This window comes from Quercus robur, chromosome 6 (assembly GCF_932294415.1).
Source record: "Quercus robur chromosome 6, dhQueRobu3.1, whole genome shotgun sequence".
NCBI classification, from domain to species: Eukaryota; Viridiplantae; Streptophyta; class Magnoliopsida; order Fagales; family Fagaceae; genus Quercus; species Quercus robur.
The window spans coordinates 22464194-22484460 of record NC_065539.1 but is presented as its reverse complement, the minus strand read 5'-3'; the positions used below and the strand labels follow the sequence as shown (position 1 = coordinate 22484460).

General features: G+C 33.7%; 2 protein-coding genes across 2 annotated transcripts; both read right to left on the bottom strand.

Moving 5' to 3' along the window:
- Positions 1 to 1394: 1394 nt before the first annotated feature.
- On the bottom strand, positions 1395 to 7702 carry LOC126733281 (TSL-kinase interacting protein 1). The gene is made up of 8 exons (XM_050436514.1): positions 7565 to 7702; positions 5330 to 5471; positions 4796 to 5019; positions 4479 to 4717; positions 4167 to 4398; positions 3267 to 3761; positions 1912 to 2031; positions 1395 to 1814 (listed from the first exon to the last, which is right to left on the bottom strand). Exons 2-8 carry the CDS (start codon positions 5454 to 5456, stop codon positions 1722 to 1724), a joined length of 1530 nt encoding a protein of 509 aa, XP_050292471.1. The 5' UTR covers positions 5457 to 5471; positions 7565 to 7702; the 3' UTR covers positions 1395 to 1721.
- Positions 7703 to 13225: 5523 nt separating this feature from the next.
- Positions 13226 to 19136, bottom strand: LOC126733280 (uncharacterized). The gene is made up of 3 exons (XM_050436513.1): positions 18742 to 19136; positions 15618 to 15698; positions 13226 to 13861 (listed from the first exon to the last, which is right to left on the bottom strand). Exons 1-3 carry the CDS (start codon positions 18898 to 18900, stop codon positions 13457 to 13459), a joined length of 645 nt encoding a protein of 214 aa, XP_050292470.1. The 5' UTR covers positions 18901 to 19136; the 3' UTR covers positions 13226 to 13456.
- Positions 19137 to 20267: the final 1131 nt, after the last annotated feature.

The following is a 20267-nucleotide window of genomic DNA, read 5'->3' as shown; positions in this document are numbered from 1 at the left end:
TTAATAATCCATTTAAAGAAAATTTTTATGGGAAATGAAAAAAAAAAAAAAAAGTAATTAATATTTTGACAGTTTTTTTCATTTCCCCTAAAAGTGGTATCAAAACTTTTCTAAAATGGATTATTAATAAGTGCCCTAAGGACACTTGTTAGCATGACCCTACAAAAATTATTCCCAAATTTTATTACAAAAATTTTACAAACTTATATAACAATGAACACAATTAATACAACATTAAAAACATAATAAATAAATTTCTTAAAAGTGATCCTAGGAGATACTACAAAATTTATTACATGAAATTTACAAATGTATCACTAATCACTAAAAAAAGCATTCATTTATTAAGTTGTTGAAATCTACCGATCACATTCGAAAGACAAATTACCAATCATTCATTCAAATAAAAGAACAAGAGGATGAGTGGATAACATATCTCGGGTTTTTCTTTCTTGGATGTTGTAAACTTGTAACTAATTAGCAGCGACTACAAGAAAATATATATATATATATATATATATTCAAATTTTGGCAATTATAAAAACCATCTCAAAGCATTTTTCTTTCACCCCAATGTAACTTCCGAGCAGCGTTCACATGGCCATTGATCACCAAAAGCAGTGTTTTCCAATTTCCAATCACCCCCAAAAGGATTTTTTTTTTTAAAAAAAACAACTCGATCTAGAGTTGCCTTATCCGGTTCACATTTTTTGAGAAACACAATTTCCAATCATCTCCAATTTGATACATAATCTGATGTGGTTTGTGAGTAGTGAAAAAAAAAAGTGATTAATTCATGTAAAAGTGACAGACAACCAATCATAATTTGCCATATAAGATAGTTCTAAAAATGGACATGGAATTGGTTGTGCTCCTAGAATAACTATTACCTAAACATTACATTCCCAAGCACTCTATTTATGAATACATACATACATACAAAAAACAATCTAGTAGCCAAGTACATTGAACACTCTTACCCAATAAAAAAACACTGAACACCTCAAATTATGAGAACACTTTATTTATTTACGATCACATCTAGATAGTCTCTTCACGATTAACTATTCCTTACCTTTTATATTTAAGAAAATTTTGAGAACACCAAACACCTCAAATTTCATGTCACTAGAACTTTGAGTAGTGAGACATTTCTTCTAAAACGTGTTTTGGGGTGTTTAATTGTAATTGATAAGGTGAATTGGGATACAAAGTGGAGAATGCAAAAACAATTACCAATTTTATTACAAAAATCATACAAATTTACGTAACAATAAACGTAATTAATGCCACATAAAAAACATATTAAATAAATTTATTAAGAGTAATGCCAGAAATTTTACAAAATTTACAAATGATACTTTCAAATAGATGTATGACCAATCACAAATAAGTAACCTAAATATTCATTTATTAAGTTGTATATACACACATACAAAAATCAATATAATAGCCAAGAACCGTTATGTTCTTCCAGATGCTGCAAAAATTACTTGTCTAATTCAACCTAAGACATTGCAAAAAATTTGTTTTATTTTTCAGTAAGTGATACTGCAAAGCCTCAAATATGCAATTTTGCAAATTAATATTCTGCAATATTTATCTAGCCATCAACTAAAGCTTATAAATTTGTTAGTTTCATTGTTTTCTTCCTATATTTTCTTATCTTCATCAGGAACATTTCAGCTTCCAACAGAAGCAATTTTAGAACTCATCTAGAGCTATCTAACAAATCTACCAATGCTAATACTATCGCCACTGATAAGCTTCTGAGAGATGGGTAGACCAAGATCAAAGGGTCCGCGAGAGTCCGTCTGTAACCATCAATAAAAAAAAGATAATAATAATCAAATTTACTATTCGCAAAGTCATTAAGAATCAAAAAAATACTTCAGTAACAAATTCAAGTACCCATTTAATGCCTGACAACCCAAGACTGCTTTCATCATTATATGTTCGAGAACACAGCAACAGATCTGTTTCAGATTCTTGACGAGCATGATCATGTGTGAAACTAGCTTGATTGTTGACCTGCATAACAGTAACAAACACTAAAAACACTAATTGGAACTTATTAAGGTGCAAATAAGGTGGACACTAGTAACTTAAAGCCCACAAGTCTTAAGCTATTTCAAGTCCAAAGCCTTTATCCCAACTAGGTTTTTTTTTTTTTTTTTTTTATTTTTTAAACAAGTAAAAATAATTTTATTCAAAAGAAAAGATAATCCAAATACACCTTGTGTATAAAATCATAGGGGTATTTACAGGTGCTATTGGCCAGTTTAGAAGTTTTCTCACTGCACCGATGAGATCAATGAGCCAAAAATGCAAAAGACTATTGATAGCTAACAGCCTCCTAAAGCCTTTATCCCAACCACTTCAAAATTGTGAAAGCAATAGCCAAAAATATCCTCACCAGATGATCTAAACCATGAATGAAAAAATTAGTCTATTCCTAAACGTGAGACATTTGGAAAGTTTTACCTAACAGTTGTTTAGGAATCATCACCCATTACATCTATTCTTTCATATTCAAAAGGTTGATAGCCAACGGTCCTGAATAACCAAACCAAATGCAAAATGTCCATGTGTATCATTGAGACTTCTTTTTAAGTCCCCCAGTCCTCTTTCATCAAGGAACAAGTGATACCTCACGCAACCCCAAGATGTTGGTCAAGTAGTGTTTAGTGGTTCCCCCATGAGGTCTTTGGTTCAACATTTTGGGGCCACCCTCAAGGGAATCCTGACTGTAATTACCTGGTGTGTGTGGGACGGGGAATAATCAATGCTCAAAGAGCTCTAGCTACTTGTGTAAGCAAAACAAGAATGATACCTTACCCAACGTTTTGTATCAATGTTATAATCTCCAGCACACTCTTTGGGATTCAATATAAAAAAAAATTGTAACGTTAAATATATTAAACATTTCTTACAAATTTTATGTCTTTCAACAAATTCCTGGATTTCAATTTTTATACAAAACCGTGATTGATGTAACAAACCTAACTTCAATTTGTAAAGTACATATAGATTTCACCATAAAAAATTTCTTGACTACAATAAAATCCAGAAATCCACTTATGATTAATCTGGTGTTTAATCTATATGAAAAAACTAACATACATATTGCTTAAATACAAGTATCATACGATGAAGAGGATTGAAAGCTATCTCGCTATTGAACCTGTAAGCTTTACAACTGCATATGCCACAATTTTTTCAACATTGCAATATAGCATAGAACATGTTAATAAAATTGAGCAAACCTGAGTTTTAGGAAATTTGGATGACTTGGAACTGGCATCCTGGCTGCAGTCTGCAGTAAACACACTTCCACTCAAAGGCAGAACATCTTTCCCTGAGGATGAGAATTTTTTACAAGGAAATGCATGGCATGTTTCTTCAGCATCTAATATAGATGAGTGTGAATCTAGAGTGGATAACCTTGGACCTTGAGGACAATTTATTTGGGCAGCGATATAAGCATCAAACGAATCACATATTGGTTGAGTCTGCTGCAAGCCTGCATTGCTCCCTAATGAATTTGGATCACGGTTATCAGACTTGCCTTGTAAGGATGCTTCAGACAAGAGTCCTCCAATGCTAATATTGGGTAGACAATCAGTGATGGGATCAAAATTCTTAAATTTTCCCTGTATGGACGCTTCAGAGAGAAGGCCTCCAATGCTTATATTACTTTGACTATCAGCCCACAGGGCTGATGATTGTCCAAGGCCATCATCTATTCTCGGTTCATTATCCTAGTTAGAAAAAAATGAGAAAATTTTAGAAAAGTATTAAAATTTATGACAGCCTAATTTACAACTGCATCTACAATTAGGAGCATAGAACCATGTGTTATGGCATCATAACTAGGCAAGTGCCAATTCAAAAGACTAAATGAGACTTTATAAAACAATTCATATACATATTTCTCACCATCTGAATAAAAAGGCTAGAATCAGATGCCAAATATTATTTTATCATTTCAATATATCAACATGTATATTTCTTTGCTGAACTATAAATGCTTAATCCATATCCACATTTAAAAATAAAATTCTCATTTAAATGTTAATCATAATATACAGAAAATTCCATAACTTTAGCTAAAGAGAAACATCCAAAAACAAAACCAAAACATAAAAGGTGAACAGAAAATATACCACAAGATCAACTGGTCCATTAACAATCTTCTCAGCCACAACTGCAGCTGCTACTTCAATTACATTGTTTTCTTTAAACTCTTCACTTTTATCCTCAAATTGTCTCCCTATGCCATACGTGCTCTCCATATTAGTGCTGAAACTTTTCAGTGTGCCCTCCGATTGCGAAAAGGGCATTGACGTAGAAGGCTTACCAAAAGTTTTGGGCACGGGAGAACATAACCATCCATACCTTAAAAAGAGAAACCAAGTCAGAAACTTCATACAAACTATCTAATGCCTATAAAAAGAGAAAATGACTAGACCTTATACCTTAAGCGGAAAATTGCAGGTCTTCCAATAGATTCATAGACATCTCCTGCACAGATATCATTGTCATTCAATGTCCATCCTCTGTGACCAGCCTGTTTTTCCAGTATGTTGTATGGAAAGAGTATAGGCTCCCCTTGAGTAATACTTGAACCACCCCACTTGCTATTTAGGTGCTTAAGCACAGAAGAAATCTTCTTCCGAACACTTAAAGTAAGTTCCAAATAAGGATGATATCCATCCTACAAGAAAATTATAAATAAAACAATTAAAATTCTAAAATACGTAACAGTTCAAAAATTCATTTTTCTGTATTTCACCTTTTCCAGGCCCACACATGTGCCTTCATCTATTGGGAAAAGCTGCAACTTGATCTTTGCAGAAGGAAGAAGTGATTGTCCTGGATAAAGCTCGAGTAGAGGTGACCTTTTTGTTTTCTCCGAAACAGATCTCCTTTCATCTGGAAAATCCGTATGTCTTTCCACAGCTGTGCTAGAAAGAGGAGATTGATTATCACTTTTAACCAAAAACTCTTCACTTTGCCCTGAAACAAGAAGGTTCAAGAAGTTACGCATTACGTAGGAGTGAACTATACCAAGCCGAATGCAAAAGATACATGAGACTATTGTCCATTTGTCCCTTTCATCTGATAATATTTTCCCTTCCTAACCAAGCATATAATTCAATCCCAACCACAGTAGAGCTAACAGTTCCATCTGTGAGTTAAATCTGAAAAACTCAGTAAATGACATGGTATATAGAGTGAATACAACTTAGACAATGATGAAGGAAAAAAAAAATTTGCATTCTGCTTAGAAGCAATTCAAGTCTAAAACTTAAAGGTGATGCCTCACCTGCTGGTTTGTGACTCTGCCCCCCAGTTCTCTTCGCAGATTTCTTGGCACCAGTCTGACCGACGTCTGCAATACGCTTTGAGGGAGCTTTATCTGTCTTTTTGGTTCGCTGTCTAGCCATATTCATGGTGATTCAACTTTCCTGTTAATTAAGCAAAACACTAAATTCATCATCCTTCTTGTAAATTAATAATAATTCAGATCCAAGCCTCCAGATCATCAGCAATCAAAGATCAGAACATTTACTGCATGAGCATCATATTGGGTTGCTTCTAATTTATCTGGAACCATGATCAGGTTACAACAATATAAAAAGGAAGGGGAGTTTATATGCTATAAAGACAATAAACATATAGAGTACTTCATTGACTTGCAAACCCAATCCAAAACTAACTTCTTTTTATTTGATAAATCAACAGTTGGAAGTGGGGGAATTTGAACCCTGGATGTCTATATTGGAAATACCAAGAAGTGCCAATTGAACTACAAGACTCTTGAAAAGGAGCAGGTAATAAGCCTAATCCAAAACAAACTTAAATAGTAAGGTCAAACTAGAACACTTCTAATTGTTCCCTGCAAAGTTAAGAGAAAACTTTAACTTCCTGGGAATTAAAATTTTTTCACATTCCTCATCACAACCACACAAACAAAATACAAATAGTCCCTGGAAGAACAAACCCACCCCTTCTGCATTAATCTGTCATCTACACCTCCTTGAACTCAGAAACAGCAATACAAATTCAATACTCTAGTTTTCTCTTTCAACTCCTTTAACTTAGAACTAATTAGCTTAAGCTTGTGTGAATCACATAGGCCCTAGCATAATATACAGACTAATATATTCCAAATTCCCAACACCCACCCAATTGACAAACCATGCCCCAAAAATTACAAATTTCAAGTCTTCCATACACTTTAAGTGATCTTTTTTTGGACAAGTACTTTAAGTGATCTTCAAACACACCATGGTTTGCAGTACCAGTTCAGAGTTCAGACCTTCTAAACTATTTTCACCATATCTCTTTCCCTATAACACACATACAGAGCAACCTCAGAAACCACATACCCATTTTTTTTTAAATGGTAAAAGTAGAAGTTTGGTCCTTAAAATTTGGTCCGTTCTATTTTAATCTCTGAAATTTGAAAAGTTCCTTTTTAGTCCTCAAAAATTAAAAACGTAGTTAGTCCTTCTGGTTTCCGTAGCTTTTTATTACAAGGGATGTTTAGAATATGACTGACACCAACAAAACCAACCTCAGCCGAGCCGCACCAACCACCTCTGTCAACTGCCAACTTGGTTGATGGCAGTTGTTGGCCGGATTTTAAAATAAAAATAAAAGACGATTTCAACTCAGCCGTCAGAGGAGTTTTTATTATTTTGAAAAACCAGCAATTACCAAACCAACCACCAGTATTTTATATGTATCAAAACACAGGAAACAACCTCGTTTGGGGGGGGATTAAACCTAGATACTCTAATCAGCAATCACTCCCCCCCCTCAGATGTCCCTCTAGGCCAACGACCACAGCCAACAGATTTCAGATCCCTCTCTCTCTCTCTCTCTCTCTCTCTCTCTCTCTCTACCACTGGCCACAGCCCACAGCCACCACAAGTTGCAACCCATCTTAGCAGCCATCCAACTGCACTTATAGAAACCGCTTACATGGTGCAGCAGAAGTTTGTGCAAAAAAATCTTCAAAAACCGGCCAAGCCGGCCTATGAACACCCATCCCATTATAATTCCTCCTTAGGTTTTACATTTACAAATTTCTTTGGACTAAAAAAATTTGTAAATTTCAAATACTGGAATAAAACTTAACTAAAATTTTGAGAACCAATTGTATAATTTCACCTATTTTGAAATTTGAACTCACATCTTAAAAAAGCGTTCTAGTATAGCGAGCACACTAATCAAATGCAGACAAATCAAAAATCCCCAAACAAGTTATATTTTTTACGAGATCAAATTGGCGTATGGACCAGAAACCCTAATTTCAGTGACACAGCTCAAGTGTAAATCGCGTCGCGAGCTAGGGCTTCGGCCACTACTTAAAACCACAACAAATCCACGAACCCTAGGGTTTCGAGCACTACACGTATATATTCGCAGAATTTGAAAAACCAAAAATTAGAATCGAAATTAAACAAACAAACACAATTTACTATGATCGAATCTCTCGCAAAATCAATTACAATTCAAATACAATCAAGGATAGTTTCGAATTATCGCGAACCTGAATAGAGAGCCGTCGAAGTCAGAGATTTTGAGTTTGGCGGGAATGAAATGTCAAATTTTATTTTTGGTTTGGGTGAGAGAGAGAGAGAAAGAGAGTCGGTTTCATTTATAAGTGCCGCCTCTATATTATAGAATCAAATATTCAAAATTTTAATTATTTCCACAAAAAAAGAAAAAAAGAAAAAAAGATAGGGCTTTTATTGAACTTGGGCCTCCAAGTCCAAGTCCAGTAGTTCGAGTGGTTTTGGACTTGTGAGCTTTGTAACATTTTAAGGAAACAGCCCATGAAAACAAAAAACGGCCTTACTTCTGTTATTTTTTCTTGATTAAAGTAGAGTTTTTGTGTTTAAGTGGGTTTTAATTAGCTTAATTGATAAAATATTTGTTGTTGTTTGGAGTTTGAATCTTTTCTACACCAAAAATTAATTAGTATCTTGACCTGATGATAAAAAATAATCATTATAGGGCAAACGTCATAGGTTAAAATTCTATCATACCTATATTTTTTTAAAAAAAATTACATTTTTTGCCCTTAAAATTTGGGATTATTTTCATTTTTCCCATTACATTTCAAAATTTGCATTTTAATCATTTGTGTTTATTTCATTTTTATATTGGCTCTTTACTCTTTACGTGTCAAAAAAAATTCATTTTGGCCCTTCATTTTTTATTCAGTTTTTTATTTGACTCTTTATCGTTTGAAAATTTTCGCCAAAATGAATATTTAAAATATAAAATAGGGAAGAATATCCAAAAATATATATATATTTTTCCTTCTTTTTTTTCACTCTTGAAAGAATGATTTCATTTTATCTTTTATAATCAAAGTAGTCTTTGATAGATAACTTCTAATATATATAAAGATACCTTAATCAACCTATTTCAATTTCTGTCATGAGACCAAAGGCCTTATAGTTGAATTGGCACCTCCCCATGTATAAAGTGTTTGGGGGTTTAGGAGAGAAAGGGTTCGAGTTGCGGGATTAGCAGCATATTGTAATTATCTCTCAAAAAAAAAATTTCTATCATGAGACTCAATTAATAAGATAACTTAATTATGAAAGTAATTAAATTACTTTAGAAGAAACTCTAGTAAAGTTTGAAGTGGCAAACTAATCATTAAGACGGTTTTGATAATATTAATCAAATATAGTATTTATTTTACATATAATTTTGCAAAGTTATATGGCGTGAGTTCAAAATTGCCTCTAAATCTTTTACACATAATCTACCTCAAGTGAGTTTAAAATTGCCTCTATTAAAAGACTTTATATTGCGATGAAATTACAAGTAAAAAAATTCACACTTAAATAATGAAAAATCCATTTTGCATCGCTGAAATATAAGTAATATGATCTTTAATAAGAGTCCTTACTCAATCTACTAATGATAAATAATAATAATATATATATATATATATATATATACACACACTAACTTCATTCTACTATTAAGGTTAAGGTTGTCAGCTTGTCAGTACTAAGATATAAGCAAAAATATGTTGATTCGGATGTTTTGTATCTTTATTTTATTTACACATTCTCCTTTTTATTAAACATTTATTCCCACGATTCCTTTTTAGATTGCCAAAAAACACAAGTTTAGTTAATATGTTTTTTGTGAGAAATTTGCAATTTGGTAAAACTGATTTCTTGATTTTCATTAACTGAGTTTTACACTTTATATACAAACCTGAGAAACACTCTGTAACTAACTTGACAAACTCATGAATTAGCTGAAGTGAATAACTAATCAAGACACGTGTGAATTAAGAACTAACTAACTCTAGTTGCTAAACTACAAGTCGTTGAGTGTACAAGTCTTATTTACAGAACATAAACTACACTGCCGTTTATGCAGTTTCTTATTCAACTTCACTGTTTTCTCTTGACAACTTGATGCTTCTTGCTCTTGGTAACTTGATTCTTGGTTCCTTGCAGACTTTGGATAAGTGCAATTCCACCTGCTCTGCAAGGCTGCAACTGAACCCTTATCTGCAGAAGCTGATTCTTCAAGTTGCTTCTCTGCAACTTTCTTGCTTTGGCTTTGATACTTTTTTCTAATAATTGATTTTTCATGTGTTGCTTTAACTTTTCCAATGTTACTATTATTTACACAGACCTTCTGTGCCACTTGTCATACATGAGGCTTATATTGACATAATATTAAATTTATTTTTCTGGGTGCAAACAATTATTAGAATATGCTTGTCACACTCTTCTCAAAAAAAAAGAATATGCTTGTCACACAAGACGCAAAAAACCTCTTTTTAAAGCTAGATCAATAAGTTAAATAAAAGGAGCCTTTTTTTCTATTGGAACAGGGTATGCGGATAGGCTAGAATTTCGATTATATGATTTAGGAGTTGAAATTCCTTAGGCTTTGTTAATACATCAATTGCACTTATTGGTAGGCTAGGCTTTCCATTTTAAAATTTGAGAGCTTGACTTGAAACTCCTTAGGCTATTTATATACAATAACTAGTATAAGCTAATGGTAATAGGCTTTCAATTATATAATTTGAGAGCTTGGCTTGAAACTCATTAGGCTATTAATATACAATAACTAGTATAAGCTAATGATAATAACCTCCTAACTTGTAGGCATAAGCATGCTTCATAGAAATTATCTGACTTTAAATATTTTTAATTTGCTTACTTTCAATTTGCAAGCCCTTTTTTTCATTCATTTACCATTTTTTTTTTTTTACATCAATTATAAATCCCCAGTAAATTAATAAGAATCAACAAATTTTATTTATTTTTCCCCATTTTATTAGAACTGAAATAATATTTTATATTAATTCTTTAATCATTTTTACTACTTTTACTAATGTTATTTTACGCTCTCTCTTTTTTTTCAATATGCTATGTTATGTATACACTTCAATAAATTGCTCAAAGTGCTCACCCTTCCATCCCAACAAGCTTTACTTCATCAATAAATGTGAGAAGAATAGTGTGAACCACTAGAGTAGTTATAGATAAGTAGAAAATGAAGACAATTTTTGAAGAAAAATTCCTTCACATTTGGAAAGGATACATTTACACCATGTGATTATGGATCCCAAATTTTAAATTTTATCAATTAAAGTTTATATTTTAAAAAATTATTTCAATTTGAACCAAAAACAAAAGCAAAGAAAGTGGGAAACCACTAATCTAGGCCATGTTTGGTTCTAAAAAGTGATATATTCACTTTTCATTTTCTTTTTTCTGTATTCAAATTCTAAAATTGAATATAGAAAAAATGACTTATTTTTACATGTGAGGGTGTTTGGTAAGTTATTTTGAATACATAATTTGAGTATAAAATTCATCATAAATGGTTTGGCATTTTTTTTTTAAGTTACTTTTTTCACTTATACTCACTGACATCAATCAAGTGGGACCCTTTGCGTTTTCACAATATTTACGAAATTGCCATTGTATTTATTTTCTATGAAAATGAAAATACTGAAAATGTGTTTTTAATTTTTGTATTCAAATCCAACTTTTAGAATATTGAAAATGAAAACCAAGTAGAAGTTCTTATACCAAACAAGCTTTTTGTGGTGAGTCCTACTGAAAACAAAAAACACTGCTTTTTCAGCTAACCAAATAGACCCTTAGGGTGTGTTTGGATACCACTTATTTGCTGAAAACTGAAAATTTATTGCTGAAAACACTGTAAATGAGAATGTTTGGTAAGTTATTTTGAATACATTATTTGAGTATAAAATTCATCATACATGGTTTGGCATTGTTTTTTTTTTTTTTTTTTTAAGTTATTTTTTTCACTTACACACGCCCACATCAATCAAGTGGGACCCTTTGCATTTTCACAATATTTACAAAATTGTCATTGTATTCATTTTCTATGAAAATGAAAATGCTGAAAATGTGTTTTTATTTTTTGTATTCAAATCCAACTTTTAGAATTTTGAAAATGAAAACTAAGTACAAGTTCTTATACCAAACAAGCTTTTTGTGGTGAGTCCTACTGAAAACTGAAAATGAAAACAAAAAACATTACTTTTTCAACTAACCAAATAGACTCTTAGAGCATTTGCAGCAGTGGAGCTAAAAAGCTATAATGCTATTTTAGCTCCACCAATATACCAAAAAAGCCTTGCAGCAGTGGAGGTAAAGTTATAATTTTTAGCTGATTTACTACAATGCACATCTGTCTATAGATGTGCACTATAGCAGACACCTAAAAAAAAAAAATTTATTCAACCTCCGATTAAAATAATGCAACTTACTTTATTTTTTTTTCATTTCTTTTATTCTATCTCACCGTGCTCTCTCTCATCATCACTCTCAAGCTCAGTTCTCTCATCAAGCTCTCATCTCTCTCATCTCCCAGCCCACGCCGTCTGTCAAGCTCTCATCTGTCAAGCTCTCAACGACAACGACCCAAGCCCCGCCCAGTGCCGATGACCCAAGCCCCTGCCCCGCGCCAACGACCCAAGCCCTTGCCCAGCGCCGATTGATCTCTTCGTTCTCCGCCCCTATCTCTCTGCTATCTCTCTAATTAGGTTTTATGTTGATAGGTTCTATTTTTATTTTGATGAATAGGGTTTGTTGATAGTGGTTGGGATTCTCTGGTTTCATGGTAGCTTTTGGTTAATTTGATTGTTGATGATGGGTTCTATTTCTATTTTGATGAATGAATTTTGATTTTGTTGATGGTTGATAAATGGGGTTTGTTGATGGTTAATGAATGGTGGTTGGGTTTCTCTGGTTGATGAATGGTGGCGGCGGTGGTGGTGGAGTTGTGGTGGTGGTTGTGGGTGTGGTCGTGGCTGTGGCTGATGGTAGAGGTGGTTGTGGTTGGTGCTGTGGATGTTTTTTGGATAGTGGGTTATATTATTTTATTGTATAGGATATATTATTTTATTGTGTTGAAAGCTAAAATAGATCCACTGCTGCAGCATGTGTGTATGTAAAATAGATAAAGTAACTTTTGGTAGAACTAAAAAACTAAATTTTTAGCTTCACTGCTGTGGATGCTCTTAGGGTTTATTTAGATACCGCTTATTTGCTAAAAACTTATGGTTAAAAACACTATAGCAAAATAATTTTTAAAGTTGTGAATAGTGTTGTGAGACCCAAAAATGCACTGAAATCTATGTTTTGCTAAGTTTGATAGAAAATGAACAGTACCCATGAGACCCACTAAAAAATGCAAAACACATGAATTGGGCAAAACGCCCAATCTAAACATACACTTAGTCTTCATTTCACTTGAGATTTATTCCTAAATCAATTTGACATTGATTAGACTGATAAAAAAGATTTTGACATTGATTAGAGATGATGGAGAGAGACTATATAGAGAAAATAATTGTTAGAAAACCAAAACTAGTAACCAAGGTGAAACACAATTTTATCAATGGTTTTTTTTTTTTTTTTTTTTTTTTTTTTTTTTTTTTTTTTATGCTCCATTCCAGAACAGTGAAAATGAATAACAAAAATAGACATGAGTTTCAATTCGAAACAATTTTATAAGTTTGGACTTTAATTGACAAAATTAAAAAAGCCAAAACCTAATCTAAAACAAGGTATAAACCATTGGACTTCTTATGTAATTTCCCAAAAAGGTAGTAACTAATGCATGAAATTCTCACTCTCTCACTTTTGCAAGTCCAAGAGAGTTTTGCCCAGGTTACACAATATTACAAATTGAAATTATTGCTATATTTCATTTGTTACTTCTTTCATTAGCCCCTACATTCATATCAAGCAAACAATTGTGACCAGAAATGATAAACAAATAAATAAAAATTGAAATTTTCTAGATTTGCAGTAGTTTCAACATCTCTGATCACACAAGACTACACCAAACAGAAATTCAAGCAGGGAAACATTTCTTTTTCTTTTTTACCTTTTTTCCCTGACCAGTATTTTCAGTATGGAAAATCATGACCTGGACTATCTGCATGCATGTCCATGCAATCATTAGAACTTGGTGAGTTGGTATCCCGGTTATGGTGATGAGCATAGTTTGCCTCATGATTGCGGGGTCCATTTCCAGATGACATAGTATTGTTTGAATGGCAACCACCTTGTGCTAGCTGATAGGATTGAAGACTCCGACGAACAGGGCTCGATAGAGCATTTGAGAATACAGAGTTCTTACCCTGATTATCAGATTGCCCAGAACGAACTCCCTGCCCAACAGTTGCTGGCCCAAAAGGGCTAGAAGAGATGGCAGCTCCCAAATTGTTTAAGTTGGCATTCGGGGCATGCTGGTTTTGAAATGGAAGCCTAGGGGACATTGGAGGCTCATCTGCTCCATATTCAAGCTCATTCTGCAGAAAAATCAAATAAACAATCGAGAAGTCACTTTATTTTGCCATAGAGATACAATCCTTCTTTTTGCCTTCCCTGGATTTGGGCAAAACCAGAAATGAGGACATCAAAGCCGCTAAGAGCTTCCTTGCTGAAAAACAATTAAATGATTCAGCAAAATATAAAAGAACATCTCTTAATGATTCCAGCATGGTAAAATCTACACGAGAGAAGATAGCACCAATAGATGATTCAGCACCATCTGACCTTTTGTCATATTTTTTCCACTTAAATAAACATGGTTTGAGCCTTGCCATCTTGGTAGTGTAGACTTGAGAGCAAATATGAATCTGGCTTTTGGATTTAGCAATCCAGAGATTTTAAAACTCTGGAAGACAGCTAAATCATATACGTTTCTCATATCATCTTCAGCAACCTGGAGTGATAAGAGAAGTCTACTAGACACATTTTTTTCTGCTAAAGCCTAAATGTCTTGGGAATGGATGGCTTGGATATGGTCCTACCCTTCATCATTTTTATTTTGTATTTTTTCATGAAAGCGTCATTTTAACATGTACAAGTATGGCACTAGGAATTAATTTACTTAGGAGCTTCTAGACAACACAAATCATAACTCTTTCTTTCATTACTCCCAGATGTGGGCTATATATCCAAAAGGAGGGTGGCCAGATAGGAGAGGACCCTAAGTATTTTCTAAGAGCACACAAGGGCAAAGGATTTCAATTTTCAACTCTTCATAAATTACACCTTAAATCTAAATCACAAATAAAAACCATCTGTGGAGGAATTTGGGTTGGGGGACTAAAATACAACTCAAGCCCAATTTTTTCATTTAAAATATATGAAAATACTTGTTGCTTCCCATCAGTCACTGACAAGGGTTGTGCATTGGACTTATGCACGCCTAGAAACACTTTTTTTTTTCTTTTTTCTTTTTTTTGTGGAAATAAAATTCATTAAAACCAACAAAACAGAATTACATAGGACAACAAGAAGAGATGCTCTCAAGAGCAACAACATCATAAACAATAACTGGGAGAGTCCCGGCAACTAAACACTACAGCAGGAAAAAATTGAACAGGAGGCCCATTAAACCAACACATCAGCAACTAAATGCCTAGAGACACTTAAAACATTAAAAAAATGCACTTCGCATGTGCATGATTTTCAGCACATTACCTCACATCATAGGATTGTGTGGTTCAAACCAAGACTTTTTTCCTCCACCAAACTTACAGCTTAATTCAAAGCTTACATTTAAAATCATCCTGAAAAGTCCCTATTTACCTTGAATGCAACTGATTGACTTCATCAACATACACAATTTGGAAAAAAAAAAAAAAAAAAAAAAAACCCACTCATATATGTAAATCTATCCCAAATTGTACACTTACAAAACTATCCAATGAACTCCACTATCCTTGATTTTAATGATAAAACTCAGAAACGATGACCAACACCCTTCCTCTCATTTTCATCATACTCCCTGTCTTAAAATATGTATATACATCCCAACATGAATTTACATATTGGAAGGTAGACCAGATTGCAATTTGCTGATTGCTTACTTCTATAGAATTAGTCCCATGAAATTTATATTTATATGGCAACATGCACCAGAATATGCAACACAATTCCATCACAAGTATAGCACAGAAGTGATAGCCAAAAAGGAAGTTACACCAGAAATACATAAAACCAAAAAGCAGATCAACAATAATAAAAGGACCATTAAATAGTGGCAAGCTAAGAAACCTGCAAATAAGCTACTATATCCACTGTTGTCACTCTTGATCCTTCTTCTTGTTGTCTCCAAACCCATTGATAAAGTTTCTCCTGCAAGTAGAATTAAGAAGAGAGAGAGGAGAATGTTATATAGCAAAAATATAAAGGCTACAAGAAAAGGCCAAACTACCAAAATAGACAATAGACATTAACATTTAAGTCCAAGCAGCAAGTTATTGACAGCAACTAACATCTGGACGTCACCCATGATTGACCATTTCTACAAGAATAAAGACCCAAAAAAGTCAACACCGGTAATTCAAATATAAGAGCCACCTATTTCTTTATGATAATTTCAAAAAGAAGCACATGCAGCACATATGTATCTCCATACCAAAACTCGAGGTGGCAGGTGTTTAAGTGGGATTAAACAATGTGCTGTTCGGTGTTTAAATATTTCCAAAAAGAAAAATAAGAAAGGGGGGGGGGGGGGGGGGGGGTGACTGATCTCTTCTGTGTCAGAATATAAAATTTGGTCCACCTGGGGGCTTTGATATTTATAACTAGGCAAGTACTGCCTGTAGTAGAAGGGAGGAAAATATAAATATTTCAAACAATTTTCCAAAAATAATTATGAAAATACTATTTAGGATTACAATTTCTTTATGGGTGTATTACCGTTTCCACATGACAGAGAACCATTTCATATTACAGACGCACTTACAAATACATTGCTCATAGTGGGGAAATGTAATACACACATAGACGGGTGATATATATATATATATATATATATTTGATAAGTAACGTAAGAAATTTTATTATAAAAATAACCAACCAAGTACACTGGAAGTGTACTACAGTGGCACAAATCAAGAACCCAGATTACAACAATCAATAAGATCAGGGAGAGAAAAAGTGAAAAACAAGAATAAGAAGGCGAAACTAAACTCCACTCAAGGAGATTATGGAAAAAGAAAAACTTAATGTCAAGAATAGACCGTTCACAATCCTCAAAGCATCTAGCATTCCGCTTCCTCTAAATGGGTGATATATAAATACATACATACATATATACATACATACATACATACATATATATAAGAAAATGTTAATTTTTTATTATTCAGAGACTGTCAAAGAGTAGTTGCTACATTGAGAAGTACTAAAATCAATGATAGCTGACCCTTGAAACTGTGCAATCTTAGTTTCTTGGATGGACCTCAACCTCTCACAATCCTAGCTATAAACCAAGCATTTAAATAAATAAAATAAAAAAGATGATATAGCACAAACAATTCAAAGAACATAAATAATTAGAATCAATGCTTCAGTTTATGTACAAAAGCACTGCAAAGACTCATATCAAAAGGCTCCATGTACTTCACATGAATTTCTAAGAAAAGTATCCCAAAGCAAGCAGACAGGAGTTCAGAGCATGTAAGCACAAAGTGAAAGCAATGACTAGAAGCTTTGAAGGGAATAAGGAAACAGGAAAGAAAAGGAAAACACATGAGAATCATTAAAGATGAATAAGGAAAATAAGTGTGAAAGGTGTCGAAAATGAACAAGATCAGGAAAAAAAAATACCATTAAAAGCACATGATTGAAACGTAGAACAAATATATGTTATTTCTAGATTCAGCAAATTACCTAATAAGTAATAACAGAAAGAAGTGTCTCAATATAATTGGGTGAGAAAACTCGGTGTAGAGGGGCTATTCTATTAAATATAGCAAGAGCAGAGAGGATGTGGTGGACCGGTTTCTAGTAAGAAACCATGCGGTAGCAAAGAGAGAGGAAAAATCTAGATAGATGAAACAGGGAGAGTGAACACTAAGAATCTTACTGATCAGACTTGTAAGATTCCATCGACTATTTGTGTTTAGAAATCAGTATGCACATATTAAGGTATTGTGCCATCAAATATTGTTATATTTTATGTATTGTATTCTTTGTAATACAAAGGTGTGACTCCTAAATAGTTCAACCTACAAATACAATTACAATTCCAGTGGTTGACCATCATCCAAGCTTAGATTAAACAAAAATCCTCATTATACTTGTAAAGGATAAACAATACCATATATTCTAGGTCATAGAAACCCTTTCATTCATAATAAAGTGACCATATTTTACGTTATCCATCAACCCACTACAACCCTCCTCCTTTTTCCAGGCTTGGGACTAACTAACCTCCTTTTTCCAGGCTTGGGACTAACTGTGCACAATATATTTGATGCCAAACAGCACACAGACATAGGCGGAATTAGGCCATACAAAACCTTGACACCAAAAAAACAAAACCCCACTACTCCTTTGTGCAAAATGACATAAATATGTAGTTAAATATTGCATATGCTCAAAGGATTAATATTTGAGAACAAAGTTTAGTTCTCTAACTCTCTTTCAGATACAACGAAGACAAATGATCCCAAAGACTCAAGTCCATGATAAAAAGCCATGAATTGTGTAAATAAAAGCGTATCAGCACTTGAGTTTCATGAAACTTTGAGCAAGAGCTGGCTAAGCTATTATTTGAGGTCTTCATGACTACTTTCTAATTTGCTTGGCATCAATAACATATAAATGAAACACACCCAGTGCATAAATTCTTGGTAAAACAAAGTTAACCAAGAAAACATCATTCAAACCACCTTGTAATTCAACACTCACCAGTGTGTGGTTATCATGAGAAAAAAAAAAATCTACCACACAAACGATAAGGAAATTTGCAGAATTGGGTTTTTAAGGGTCAAAAAATAATAACTTTACCATGAAACGAATATATAGGACCAAAAATAAAAACGACCCAATAACGAAAACATCAAATAGAACCACTGGGTCTCTGAGAACATGAAGGACAATTGAAAAAAAAAAAAATTCTCAGTTTCTTCTTCATTATTTAAAACCCAACAAAAACAAAAGTTAGAACAAACAGAGAACACCAAACAAAAACAAAGTTCCAAACTTGATTATTCTCTTTCAATTTTCACGGCAACCAAACAATCCGAGAAACAATACTACCAAAAAAAAAAAAAAAAGCGAAAAAAACAAACAAAAAGCCATAACAAAGCAACCCCATCAGATCAAAACAAAATACAAAGATATATATATATATATATATAATAAGGAAGGAGGAAGAGAATCAAACCAGCGCGTGGCGTTCACCGGCTTGGAAAGAGAGTCGCTGGTGGTTCATGGCTTGGGAGTAAAGCTGGGAGAGAGAGTTAGCGGCGCTGCAGAAAGTGGTGTACATGCTTCGATCGACCTCGTCCAAGCGCGTGGCATCCGATTTCCTCTTCTTCGCCATGGGTCTTCTTCTCTTTTTGCTTCTTGGTTTTGATTGATTTTTACCAAACACTGTTTTTTGTTTTTTCTGTTTTGTGGGTGTGCGTGTAAAATTTTATTAGTTTGTGTGTAATATAGAGTTAGAAGGGAGAGAGAGGAACGAGTTGCGGAGGGTTAAAGAGAAAGTGAAAGAGAGAGAGAGAGAGAGAGAGAGAGAGAGGAAAAGGGAAGGGAAAGGAAAGGAAGGAAAGTTAGTGGGTTGATAGAGGAGAGGAGAGGAGGAGCCAAAAAGAAGAGGTGGATGGATGGATGGATGGGTGGTGGAGTGGTGATGCTTTGCCCCTCGCCTTTGCCACATGGCCTCCACGTGGTTGCTTGGTCCCACTTTTCGTATGTTTGTCTATCTATACTTCCCCTTTTTTTGTGCTTTTTCCTTTATAAATGGGTGGAGTTGGGCTAGTGCGTGGGGGTTGGTTGTTTTACTTTTACATGTGGATGTTCACAACTTCAAAGGCCCATAAAGAAGAGACATAAGGAGGGATGCTTTGGCCCAATTAACATTAGCCCAATACTAATACAACATGATGATGGTTGGAACCCAATTCACCTACCAAAGAAACTCATGTGAGCTTGGGTTTAGATGGATTAAGAGCCTTCACCAACAGACTATCTATTTTTTCACCCAAATTGAAGATTGAAACTTACTTTTCTTTTCCTTTTTCATTCCTAAGTTGTCAAATACACTTATCAATACATTTTCTATTTTTCTCTATCCCATTTAAATATTATTTCTCCATTTATTTTCCTATTATTTTTCCTAAAATCGCATACTATTTTACTAAGATTTTTAGGGAAAAATGTTAAGAGAACTCTTGAACTTTGAGGTAGTGGCCAATACACTCCCTAGACTTTTATTTTAACCAATTTACTCCCTGAATTTCACACATGTGCCAAATAGGGCCACTATTAGTCTTCCATTTAAGTGACTAACAACATAGTCACGTGAGACTCACGTGAAATTTAAATTGCCAAATTCAATCCCACGAAATCTTAAGGAACGAAGAGAAACTAAGTTTTAGAGAGAGGTGTTGTGATTCTCCTTAAGGCGCCCTTTGATTGCCAAGGAAACCCGAATATGTATGTAATCTGACGTAGGACACGGTCTAATATTTAATTTTTGTAATTATTTAACTTTAGTATTTTTACGTAATTTTTGTTATTTTAGGTTTAGGTGATTAGTTTCCTTGTTTTAGGTGTTTTTAATGTTTTTTAGTCAAATTAGGGTCTTATACACTTTGTAGTCGCCTTAGGGTTTGCTAGCCATCTTAGGTTTTCTTTTTATTATTTAAACGCATTGTAGCTTCCAAAGGCAATTCAATTTTCAAATTA